Source organism: Malaclemys terrapin, chromosome 1 (assembly GCF_027887155.1).
Source record: "Malaclemys terrapin pileata isolate rMalTer1 chromosome 1, rMalTer1.hap1, whole genome shotgun sequence".
NCBI lineage: Eukaryota > Metazoa > Chordata > Testudines > Emydidae > Malaclemys > Malaclemys terrapin.
Genome location: NC_071505.1, coordinates 262,289,413 through 262,302,193, shown reverse-complemented (window position 1 = coordinate 262,302,193; position 12,781 = coordinate 262,289,413). Strand labels below are relative to the sequence as shown.

Sequence of the window (12,781 nt, the reverse complement as noted above, 5' to 3'; positions counted from 1 at the left end):
TCACTACTCGTATATTGGTCAGTAATGGCAAAAGATTGACACATTTTATCTATTTCTAATCAACACTGAAAAAAATGACAAATAGAATTATATTGAGTGGAAGTGGGGGTACTGGGAGAGAAGAAGATGAATCAGAACATTATATTTACTTACTAATTTAAAAACCTGAAAGTAGATAAACAAAATCGCAGGAAAACTACAGCTACAAGAGAGCCTCACTAATCTGCACTGATGTGGAAAGCCCCAGTAGAGATTATTGAATTTTGTGGATTAATGATTATTGTTTGCAAGGTTAGTATATATGTTATTCATTTCCTGGAGTCGGGGATTAGCAGCATGCCACCTCTGTTCACACTTCTGGCACTCAGCACTGTCCTCAAACAAGACTATGTCACCTGCAGATGGATGATGGTACTGCTCTCACCACGAACTCTATTTGCAATAGGGGTGGGTAGGTTCTCACTGTTGTGCTTTGGCTGCTACAAGAATATATTAAAAGCCAGCAGGCAGATTTACATTTGTTTGGGAGCCTTAAGCAGTGAGTTTAAGTGTCTGTGTTTGTTGCTACCCCATCTCATTGACCCGAAACATGAGGAGCCAATGAAAGTCAGTATGCCACTGGTGTCTTTCTGTTGCTAAATGAAACTGGAAAATACTAAGGTTCACATCTGTAAATCTTTATTGGAAGGACAAGAAGTGTGAGGCAAGAGGAGGGGGACTCCTGTCTTCTCATTAATGGTAAGCTCATGGTAGCCATCTTTAGTTTTACTTTCTTCCAGTGGCTAGTTGCAGAAACAGGTTGAGTTTTTAAAGGCAGAAAGGGCAGCATTAGAACCATGACAGAAGAAGAGAGTAACAGAAGAACCTTCCTGAAGACTCATTTATCCTCCTGTAATCATCACTCCCAAGTTCCTGTTCAGTTTCATTTGGAAAAACTGCCATGGCGTACTGAGTCTGGCCCTGCCTTTGTAGCATAGTGAGAGGAAGAAGAGCATCACCAGCAGCCAGTTGCAAGTACCTTAGCCCTGGATCAAAACACACTGAGAACCTGAGGTGACATAGTACTCTCCCATGGGATTGTAGGATGTGAAACATCACTCGCACTGGCTACACTCCTGGCAGCACCTAACTGATACGTTGTTTAGTGAAAAATAGTGGGAATTCACTAATCATATTTGCAATGCATGATTTATTATCTTATGCATTTAATGAAGGCCTACTATTCATTCCTCTGGCTCCAGCTTCCTCTAATCAAGGACCTATGATTAATACATTATCTCCTTTTAATCTGGTTTGTCAAAACAAATCCTTGTCTAGGAGGGACAAACAAGTTCCTCCATTCTATTATATTTAACATTTTTATTAATGTTTTAAATCAAATTTCTGTCACTGTTGACTCTTGATGATACTTTCTAAATCTGATGATTCAGGTTAGAGAAAGGGATAAAGTGGTGCTGGGGACTGGTGGTTTCAGGTTGGGCTTATGATTTTGGACATTATATTAAAGACTGTTTGGATTATTTTATGACTAAGGTTTCTGAGGTTTGTGTAAATTTTATTTGACATTAAACTAGCCCAAGAAAGGGCTACTGTGAGTTACAACATAGACTATCTGGAGTATTTGAGCGGGTAATAGGGGCAGGATGTCTGTAAAGCAACCCCTGGCTATGAGAAGGTGCTCAGTAGGCAGCCACAAACTTGTGTAGTCAGCAGGATCAAAGACCCTCCCCCTGCCCCACCAAGGAGCGAAATGGATATAGGAAGGATGGAGAAAATTGTCTATGAGCTGATCAGTAGCAAAAGACCCAGACCTTCCTCCTGCAACTTTTGCAAAAGCAGCAGGAGGTACAGTTTTACAACCAGCTACAGTGGGAGGAGTCTCACAGTCAGCTCCAAAGGAACGCTCGATAGGCGGCCACACCACTACACTGTGGTGATGGAAACCTGAGGAAGATTCTGGCTGATATTGCTTTCATGAAAGGTTTATAATGAACAGAAAGGTAAGTATTTCTGTTCATATTATGCTTTTCTGGACACTTCACAAGGAGACTCTGATAAATGTTTGGAGCAATGTCTTATATTGAAAAGTTCTTAAAGGTGATGTAAAGTGCTAAAAATATGATAAATTCAGAACTAAGAAAACCGTTGATGATTATTTCCACAAGTTTAATTTAGAATTTTTCATTTCACTTACGTTTTACATCTTTTTTAACAGCATAGTAAAAATAGATCCTCAACAGAATGAACCATTCTATGATGTTATTGCTATTGTTGATCCTTTAACAAGAGAAGCACAGAAGATGGCACATTTATTGATTGTAAGAAGATGGCAATTTCTTTTAATTTGTAGTTTTGTGTACTTTATCTTGTACTAAGCATGTTTTTGTTTTTCTTGTTTTTACATGTATGTACTGAAATATATAAAAAAAAATTACAGCCTAACATTTATCTGACAGATTAGTTTAACTTAAATATACGTTTAACGATATAAAAAATGAATGTCTTCATTAGAAGATATATCCATAAAATCTAACCTCATTTCAGTGCTTGAATGGATGTTCCTTTGGGTGGCTAGTGCTATTAAGAATATCCAAGAACAGTCCTCTATTGTGTGTAACTGTTGATTATCTAGAGCTGCGGTTCTCAACTGGGGTTTCATGGCCCCCTGGGGGGCCTTGAGCAGGTTTCAGAGGGTCTGCTAAAATAAATCAGAGAGCATACAGAAAATAAATGTTGTTTCCCTTTGCTCTGTCTGGACACATTGGCTCCCCCCCCCCCTCCCCCCAACCAGAGAGCGTGTTAATTTTCCTGCATGATATGCTGAAACCTATTGGCTTCAACAGGGCAGTCATTAGGGGGTAGCAAGCAGGGCAATTGCTTGGGGCCTCACACCATAGGGAGCCCCCTGCGGCATGACTTGGGCTTGGGCTTCAGCCCCGCGCAGTGGGGAAATACAGGCATATAAGTATTTGAACTTAATCTTCAGTTTTTTATTTGTGGACTTATATTATCCATTTCTTTTTTATATTATGTGTATGTGTGTTTAACTGTATGACTTTCAATTTAATATAGCTTTTAATCTACTGGATGTGCAGAAAAACAATTGTTCTGGCACAGGTGGGCTGTGGATGGGCGGGCCTTAAAAAGAAAAAGGTTGAGAACCCCTGATCTTGAAAATACCATGGATACAAAGCTGCTAAAATTACCTTCCTTTCTCATTAGTCATATTATGCCATTCCTTTAAGACTACCCATGTGAAATTTAAATTTCTTGCTTTGACTTCAAGGCCCTCCACAATTTTGCCCTAGCATATCTTAATTCCTGTTGCAGTCTGTTTTACCTCCTTCCCCTTGAAAGTGATGCAAGCCTCACAAAGTTGTTTCTTTTTTCAACTCCCATTTTCATGCCTTTTCCCATTATGTTCCCTGTGCATGGAATGTCCTTCCAATCTCGGTACACTGGACTCCCACTTGCTTCTCACTCATAACTCTCCTGAGGATGAAGCTAAGCAAAATTTTGATCTCATGGGAAATTCTGATATTTCAACATTTGTTTTTGTCCCAAATTGGAACAAAAGGTTGAAATATCAATTTGTCAGAGAACAAATCATTCTGAAAAATTCAGTTCAGAAGTGATGAAATATTAAGTTTCAGCATTTTCAATCAAAATAAAACATTATGATGTTTCTGAATCAAAATATTTTTGTTTTGGGTTGATGCACAAACTGTATTTTCCTGTTGTGGTACATTGCCTCCTGAGAGTTGTAGTTCAGGTCTGATGTTCCTGTTCTCCTTTATGAACTGGACTCCCTGGCTCAAATACATCTCCCATGATATACTTGCAGCTGTGTAACTTCCATGATGCACAATGCCACTTAGTCAAAGGGGGAGGCTGCCTTGCATCATGAAAGATGCCACCCACCTAGGGAGCCCAGCCCGAGAGAGAATGGAGACCTAAACTTCATCTCCCAAGAGGCAACTTGCAGTGATAGGAGTTGCAGTTTAATGTTGAAATGAGTCAAAACAAAACATTTTGAGTCAGTTTAACAAACCAATTAAAATATTCAGAAACTACATTTTCTCTTGAAAAACTATTCAGCTCTGCCTATTTCATTATGCCCTACAAACATTAAACCATTACACCTCCTCCAGAAGAGTGTGTTTGTTTAAATAAGCACATACACATATAAAACCTAAAGGAAAAAGATTTTAAGTTCGGCCATCTCTGGGTATCTTGTCTTGTATATGTCTGGCATCAAGACCATAAGCTCTTCTGTGCTGGGTTTATATTTATATATTGTTTTGTAAAGCACCAAACATTTTCCCGGTGTTCTACAAATAATAATAATGGTAACTATCCGTGGCATAAATCCTGTATGTTATGTAGTGCAACAAAAAAATTAAGGAGTCATCCACCAGTAAATGATTAGTGTCCCCATCATTTATGAGCAGTTTAATCAAAATCATTTGATTTGTGTGCTCTGGTGAAAGTATTCCATTTTTATAGTATCTTGTGTCATTTGGTAGTCACTTCAAACTAGTCTCATGATACTGTATTGGAGAAAATTTAAATTGTCGTGTATTAAGACTATAAGAAGATGAACAGGCTTTTGTTAGGTTACAAAGTCACAGTTAGGAGTTCCAGATAATTCGAAAACTAGTCTGAGAAAGTATGACACTTAGTAAGCCAAACTAGATTCCTTGAACCAAATGCAGCCTAAGTATACTAGAAAACAGCCTTATGACTCTGAACAGTGTTAACCTTCCAGTTTTAATTGCTGTTATATTTATCTGCTTTTCTTTATATAATCACCAGAGAATTCAGCATTAAACATTGAGTTGTCCACAGAACAAAAGAAATGTGAGCAAGAAGTTTTATTCTCATTTTGTAAATAGCAACTATGTACCAATACTATGGAGATGGGTGCATTAGAAATGACTACAAACAGATAGAAAGAAATAAGAGAGTAGGTGGAAATGCTTCAAAAATTCTGGGATGAAGAGTTTAATCTATCATTGGTAATATTTCTTGAATGTTTGCTACTTTGCTATTGCAGAACCAACATAGATTTCATAAGCGAGAAAACATTATCTTTAAACTGGGAGGTACAGATTAAAAGAAGTTTTAATACATAATGCAAGGAGATGAAGACAACAGCTGTTTCTAAAAAAAAAATTTGTTAATGTTTTGGAGAAAAACATTAAAATTTAGAATATGGAGGACATTCCATGCTGGATCAGAACTAATTTTAGGGCAGGTCTATATTTTACCTAACTTAACTGACAATAATCTTTCTTTAATGCAGATACTTAGAACTGAAAGAATTCTTAAGATATATACTGATTGTTACTGAAGCTTTAGAAAGGGTTTGACAGGAGGCCGGGCTTAGCAGTGGCATTACCTAGTGCTTAAGTCGTTGACCCTCAATTTCCCCCTGGGTCTCTGGTGCCTCCTGTTGGCAACTCCTCCAGAACTGGGATGGCTTGACTTTTGGTGGGTGGCAGCTCAGCCCAATTTAGCTCAACTCCCTTTTTAGCGGAAGCAGTATCCAATGAACTGTAGAGGGTCCTGTGTCCTTAAAACGGAAGGAGCCTCAGTCTGTTTCCTAGCTCCTGTAGGTGGCTTGCCCTTGCCACAAGACTTCCAGTGTCTCTTTCTTCTCTTTACTTCTGAGAGGGGTGGAAGGGTGTTGGTTAGGGAACCCCAAGCCCTCCCACTCCACCAGACTCTGACCCAGGGCCCTATGAGAGACAACCAATGTCAGGCACCAGGGCATATCTCAAGACTGCCTCCCTGGACCATTTCCTACCATCACCCCCCACCACAGTCTCAACGTCCAGCTTAAGATAGCAAAAGGGAAAAAAGTGAGGGTAACAATCTTCAGCCTGGGTTCCCAAACTTTTTGCCTGCATGACCCCATTTTGAGACTTACTGTCAGCACAGGCAACACAGTGACCAAGCAATTCAAGGAATTCAGCATGTTAATTAGTGCTCTTTAATGTGGGACATGGTCTTGCATGTTGCGACACAGCTTCTCAAAGTCCGGCAGCATGTTAGAAATCGTACATCTAATATTTGATGTGACATCCATTTACAATGGTAAATGGATATTGTGGCCTGATGGACACAAGCGCACTGAATCCAGCGTCACACATATATGTACTTGCAAATGGCACCATCAGTTTCAAGGCATGTGTTGAGATTGCAGTATAGTCATTCTTGACAGTGAACCAGAACTCTGGGAGAGGAAGTTGGACATATGTTCCTCTCAAGGCTCGATTGCAGGAAATTTTGATGAGCTGTTTGATTTGAGCTGCTGGCAAATCCATGGCATCAGGCTTGCAATGAAAGGGATTTCACACACAGTCAGACTTTGACCTGTCCAAATCAGGGGGAAAAGGTTTCAAACTGTTGATTCATCTGGCTGAGATGCTCAGTCATCACTTGTGTGGGAGGCTAAAAAATTTCATTGTCAGCCAGGAGTTTGCAGCACAGAGACAGCGACTTAAAACAGTTCTTTACTGAGTGCCAACAGGGTACTCAAGGTCATATAAAGGAAGATATGAGCCCTGCCTTAAGGAGCTTACAAGACATTGCAGATTCCCATCTCAGAAAAGGGTAGCATAGGCTCTTACCAGCTCAAGCAGAGAGAATGCTCTGTTGATAAGCTTGCTGCCCACAAATAAGGGTCTTCTGGATTCAAGTCTCTCACATGGATACTTGCACAGCTGGATGGTGCTAATGGCCAAGTGGCGCTCGCACAGCCACCTCCACACAGCCTGGATCTGCTCCACAAATGTCAGGCTAGGAGGTGCGACATCTGTGGAGTAGGCCCAGACATGTTTGTGGCCATCATTGTCTCACAAGCAAAATCTTGCCCCTTGGATCCATGACCCCATCTACTGATCCACAGTTTGGGAGTTGCTGAGGTAGTTCCTCCCTTCCCAGTGGAGACTTCTGTAGCAGCTTTGGTCAGGAGATCTCAGGGCAGATCTGCCCTGTTCCCTCATCTGCCCCCATCTGATTTGTCTGGCTCCATTTAAAGCCCCTTGCTCTAGCTGGAGCATGGTCTGCAGGTTCAGGGGAATGGAGTCACCTGGGCTGAGAACTGCTCCTTAACCCCGTCAGTTCTAGTGTGGAGTTAATACACCGCATCACAGAGGGGAAAAAAGATTTGTCAAGAAAATAGTTTGTTTTCAAAGCCAAAGAAGTTTGATTAACTACCCAAACCCATTTTTTAATATGGAAAAATTCTCTTTTCTATTAGGTACTTGGAGATATTGTCAACATGAAACTGAGGCTGTTTATGAACTCTAGATCTAAGTTGTCAGAAGTACCTTTGAAGAGGTAAGTAAGAAACTATAGCTGTTCTTTGAGATATGTGATATAATATGACTAAAAGAAGCTGCAGTGATACAATCTCCTCAAGAATCAGTAATGGTTCAGGGAGGCTGATTCCTGCTCCTGGATTAATATTAAATTGAATAGTACTGTGGTAGTTTATACATAACAAGATATATTGTGTGAGATTAAAGTAATTAATGAGAATACATTTTTCAAATTTAAAATCACAAAAATATTTACATTTAAAAACACTGATTCAAAGTTTCTTGTCCATTGTTTTTTCTGCAACAGTTAATCTCTCAAACATCAAAAAGAGTTGAGAGAGCTACACATGGGGTCTTTTAACTAAAATGCATAATATCAGCTTCATTTACTGGCCCTCATTCTTTCTTTAAAGCATTTATGGAATTCCTCCTTGTTTTTTAGTATTTCCATTTTATTCTCTTCTGTAACCCATCAAATTGTTTCACTTAATTTTGCATGAAGGTGCTCATTTAGAATAACACTTAGAAAAGTCTTAGAAAAAGTACTTGTGGTTGTCCCTTTTGCAAAACTCAAGACTATTTCTTCAATAAACATTTTGAAAGAAATGTAACTCTTATTCTAAGGAAAGTCATGAAACTGTAGAACCAACACAAAGGTCAGAAGCACCTGTAAAATCTTAGCATGACTGCTCTAGGATGTGCCATCAACCAGCCATCTTTCTAAAAGACAGGACGGCTCACTTTCAAGATTTTTGAGCCCTCACAATCTTTGACAGATAGTATTGGAAGTTTTCTGCTACTGTTATTCCCTGGAGTTCAATGCTCCCCTGCATCTGTTCTTCTTTCCCTCTCCTATTATATATAGGGATATTAAAGCCAGTTTCCTCAGAACAATGATCCTTTGGTGTGTGCTCTATCTTCATTGTTCTTACAAAATGGGAGGATTACAAGAATCGATAGATCTCAAAAGACTGAACAGATGGATAAAGAAAAGTACACTGAGAGTGAAGACTTTCAACAACCCTATTGACTGTGACCAGGTGTACACCACAAAGATTTGTCAGCATATCTATCTCGGTCAGGGGTGTGAAAAAATCCTCACCCTGACCGACATAGTTATGCCGGCAAGCCCCACTGTGTTGATGCAGCTATATCTGCAAGAGTCCTTTTGCCAATATAGCTTATGTTGTTTGAGAAGGCAGTTTACCTATACTGACAAAAAATCTTCTTATGCCGATATAAGCTGCAGCTCCACTAACAGTCTCTGATGGTATAGCTATACTGGTATAGCTGTATCGGCAAAAGCTCTTTGTCTGCAGGAGACTTTCTGATGTCTGTGGTTGAAGTGGTCACATACTTTCATCTGCCACAGGAGAGCCCTAAGTTTTGCATATGAGAGTTTACACTTCCAGTATTGGATTTTCTCATTTAGGGCTAGTTTAGATGGTGAGCTACTGCATAGAAACTGGTGAATAAATCTACAATGCACTAGTATGATATGCACTAACAGGCTGTGTGGACTCTGCTATCGCAAGAGTTCCCTAGTGCACTTTGATCTACTCCCATTTCAAAGCAGAGTAAATCTAAGTGATTTACAGCAGAGCTTTTGTGCACAAACTCACTGACTAGACAAGCCCACAGTCTCTCTTTAGTCCCCAGAAACTTCATGAAAATGTAGATGGTTCTGATTGTTAGATTCAGACACCAGGGAATCTATCTTTATCCCTTACAGGATCCCCTTGATTAAGAATGCTTTGTCCCCAGGTCTCCTGCACCTTTGTCCTGGCCTTTGTGATCTACCTTGTCCTGGAGGAGCGCAGTTGGTGTGGTGGTTTGTAATTCAAAATTCAGTCTTTATTGCAGCTGGGCTTGATCCATTAATCGTTTTGAATATTAGGACCAAAACCTCAAACTGCAGTGGAAATTAACTGGTAGTTAGTTAAGGGGCTGAAGCATGGGTCTGATTGCTCACAGTACTCTATGCCGTGCAAAAGAGGGCAGCCACATTCTGTACTTGCTGGAATATGTGAATTGTCTTCACATTCAGTTTCAGATACAGTGAATTACAGTAATCCAACCTGGAGGTGACAGATTCATGGATCAGTGTGGCCAGGTCTTCATCTCTGAGAAAGGGATGGAAGTTTCCTAGTGAGCCAGAGGTGAAAAAAGACTTTTTTAGATACTGATGCTGTCTGGTCATCCATGTTTAGTGGGGAGTCAGATAGGACCCAAAGGGTTGGCACCACTTTCACAAATGGTGGCTTTAGGTCTACAGTGGAAGGTAGAAGGAATGTCTCAGCTAGTTCTTAAATGCATTTCCCCGTTCTGATAAGCATCACTTCATTCTTGCCTGATGAAAGATTAAAGTGAAAAATAGCTGTCTACATCCACTCCAAATAATAACTCACTTTGGGGGGTAAAGAAGACCCTATTATAGCTGGAGTCTTCTCTAAAGATATAGGCCTCTAGCAGTTCATTGGTCTCTGCTGCTCTAGGTCTGCTAGCATTCTGCATAGACTTTGCATCCTTGGCAAGACTTCACACGTGGACCTACAGAAATTTATACTTTGAGTATGGAATCATTCATATGGAAAATGTTGTCTTTGGAAAATATCCATTTTGGAAATAGCTTCTCCTTCACCCTCCCTAAATTGAAGTGCAAGATTGCCAATTTAAGTCTTCTGACTCAGTTGTTCTCTTAGCATAACTAATTGGTATGGAGTTTCTGGTACTTTTGTTTAACTAAACAATAACATTAAAGTACTCCAAAGCTTGTCTCTCTCACCAACAGAAGTTTCTCCAATAAAAGATATTACCTTACCTACCTTGTGTAACCCATAATTAGGTCCACTTCTTTGTTTTCTGCTTTAATTTATATAGTAATCAGGAAGCTGGGTCACTACCAAAATAATTAAATCATTTGTTACAATATTTTGAATTCCCTTGTTTTTGTGCATTCTTTCAGGCATAAAATAGGTTCTTTGCAGGAAATAAATAATTGTAGGGCTTCATAATTGCTAGGCCAATTTGAACTTGCTCACATATACAAAATGGTCTCATTCTTCTGGTGAATATTCTGCCTCCAACCTAGTCTCCTGTCTTCTTTTGGCTTTCCCATTAACACATATGTTCTAAAAGTGATGAATGTGTAATACTTTTGGTTTGAATTAACAATCAAGCATCTGCTTTTGTAAGGATTTAATTGTGATGCCTGAAAAGTCTCCATCACCAAAGTTCAAACAAAAATGTATCTACAAATATTAAATATATAAAAAGTGAAACAAATATAAAGAATGCCAAAATTGTGTCTGATATTTAAGACATCTGGGATTCTTCTTTAAACATATTGTCACACTTAGTCCTTTCAGATATTAATAACATGGATCTTTGAAAAATTTAAGTTACCGTGGATTATTAGGGAGTCCAAAGTGTTTGAGGGGGAGAGTAAAAATCTCAAAAGGATATTAATACTTTTATTTAACAGTGTTTTATTCACTGTGTGAAACATAGTTTGGTTCATTGTGATTTTAATTATTTCCTCCTTCTTCAAGTGATGGTCCCTACTATATACCACCGAGGGTTATGCACATGCACCTGGAGCCAGAGCATTTCAAAGTATCATTGCTCAGCTGTCCACGCATGTGTCCTTGTATTGCCTTATGGTTTCGCCTGAGGTGATAAAGGGCGAGGTGGACCTTCTGCAGCTCCAGTTCCTTCTCACCACCACATGGTCTGAGTTGGAGCTTCTGCTGACCTCTTGTTCTTAGTGACACATTTTCAAAAACAGTTCTTATTTTTGTTCATAGTTAGGATTTTATTGTTTTTTGTTGTACTTTGGTAATTCCTAGCAGTTTTTTTTTAATTAAAAACTTAGGACTCCACTTCAGCGGTTTTTCCTGCCAAACATCCTCCCCAACCCCAGCTCCTGTGTCTAGGTAGTGGATTATGCTAAAGATGCCAGGATTCAAAGTCTATGCTTTCTGCCCCTGTTCATTTTCCATCAGCAGCAAACACCAATGCTGTTTGTATGTTTGGGGGAAGCCCACATTGCCTCCAGGTGCAGTATCTGCCTTTCCTTCCCTGCTTGTATGCAGGAAGCCGAGCTCTCCGCCTCAAGAAGCACCTCATGGAGGTAGCCATGGCTCTGAAATCAGATCCTGGCCGGGGAACAACCCTCACCCCATATATCAGCCTGAGCAATCCAAGAGTGCTCCCCCTACTGTGGAGCCTCCATCAGGATCTGCCAATACCAGTGCTATGGACCCCGCATTGAGGCCTAGCCATGAGCCATGGAAGCATGTGCATAAGCATGGCAGTAAGTCTTCCTCTAAATCCAAGAAGGATGCTGTTCCGGCCACAGAGGAGCTACACACTGCAAGACACACTAGAGTGATGAGAGGCCACTCTGCTTGCCTGGCACCGGATCCCCGTGTATCCCTCCTGCCTTGGCTCTGCCGGCATTCCATGAATTTTAGTTTCCGAGACAGGCACTTTTACCAGTTCCAGTCCTGTCAAGAGACCAGGGGAGAATCCCATAGACTCTGGGGAGAATCAGAAGCACTCCTGCCCTGACGAACTGTTCACTCTGGAAGGAGCAAGGTCTCTGCCTGTTCCAGGGCACTCAACTCTGCAGAGAGCACCATCTCCTGCATTACATCTACCTCCTGCTGACCATACCTCTCCAATGCATCCCATTCTAGTGGCTCCGTTGGCACTGCCATTCATGCAAGACTCCGACTCCTCTGAATCTGAGGACCCAGACGTTCAGCACAGTCTGTCAGGTCCATTCCAGAACATGACTACCAGAGGGTTCCAATGGCTCTGTGACAGTTTTCTCCCTTGCCTTACCCAAGGAGCTGTATACCAGCTCCTTGGGCACAAGTACAACAACAGCAGGATCAACCAGGTTGGCCATATTGGAGCTTATAGCCCCAATAGTCACTTTGGGAACAGTCTCGTTCGACTCAGGAGGACTCCCGTTTCACCGTCCCACCCTTCATCCAGTAGACATTCAGAAATGGCGTTAGATGATGCACCAATCAATCCAGTACCAGCGTATCCAGAGAGAGTCACTTCATCATCTCCAGACACTGCTGTATCCTTGACATCTTCCTCCCTGCCAGATGACTATCGTCAGTTTCAAGAACTACAGAGAATAGCCAATGCTCTTGTGATCCCACTGGAAGAGGTGCAAGACAGTCAGCACCAGTTACTAGACATTCTTCACTGCCAAGGGTGGCCTTACCAATCAGTGATGCCATTCTTCAACTGCTTCCAATACAGGGTTCTCCCATTCGGACTTACCACCGCTCTGAGTTTTTACAAGTGTTTTCTCTGTGGTAGCAGCTCACCTACAATGTCATGGAATTCTTGTTTTCCCATACCTGGACAACTGGCTGCTGGCAAAAGAGGAAGCTCGAGCATCAATGCCCCATCTTCTTCTTCTCCTCTCC

At 40.8% G+C, this 12,781-nt stretch overlaps 1 protein-coding gene across 1 annotated transcript in view; it reads left to right on the top strand.

Moving 5' to 3' along the window:
• The window catches only part of UGGT2 (UDP-glucose glycoprotein glucosyltransferase 2), a 273,428-nt gene that overhangs the window by 173,544 nt on the left and 87,103 nt on the right, over positions 1-12,781 (top strand). The window contains exons 25-26 of the mRNA XM_054012252.1: positions 2,216-2,318; positions 7,268-7,347. Coding sequence (XP_053868227.1) covers positions 2,216-2,318; positions 7,268-7,347 — 183 coding nt within the window. The remainder of the gene's footprint in view (positions 1-2,215; positions 2,319-7,267; positions 7,348-12,781) is intronic.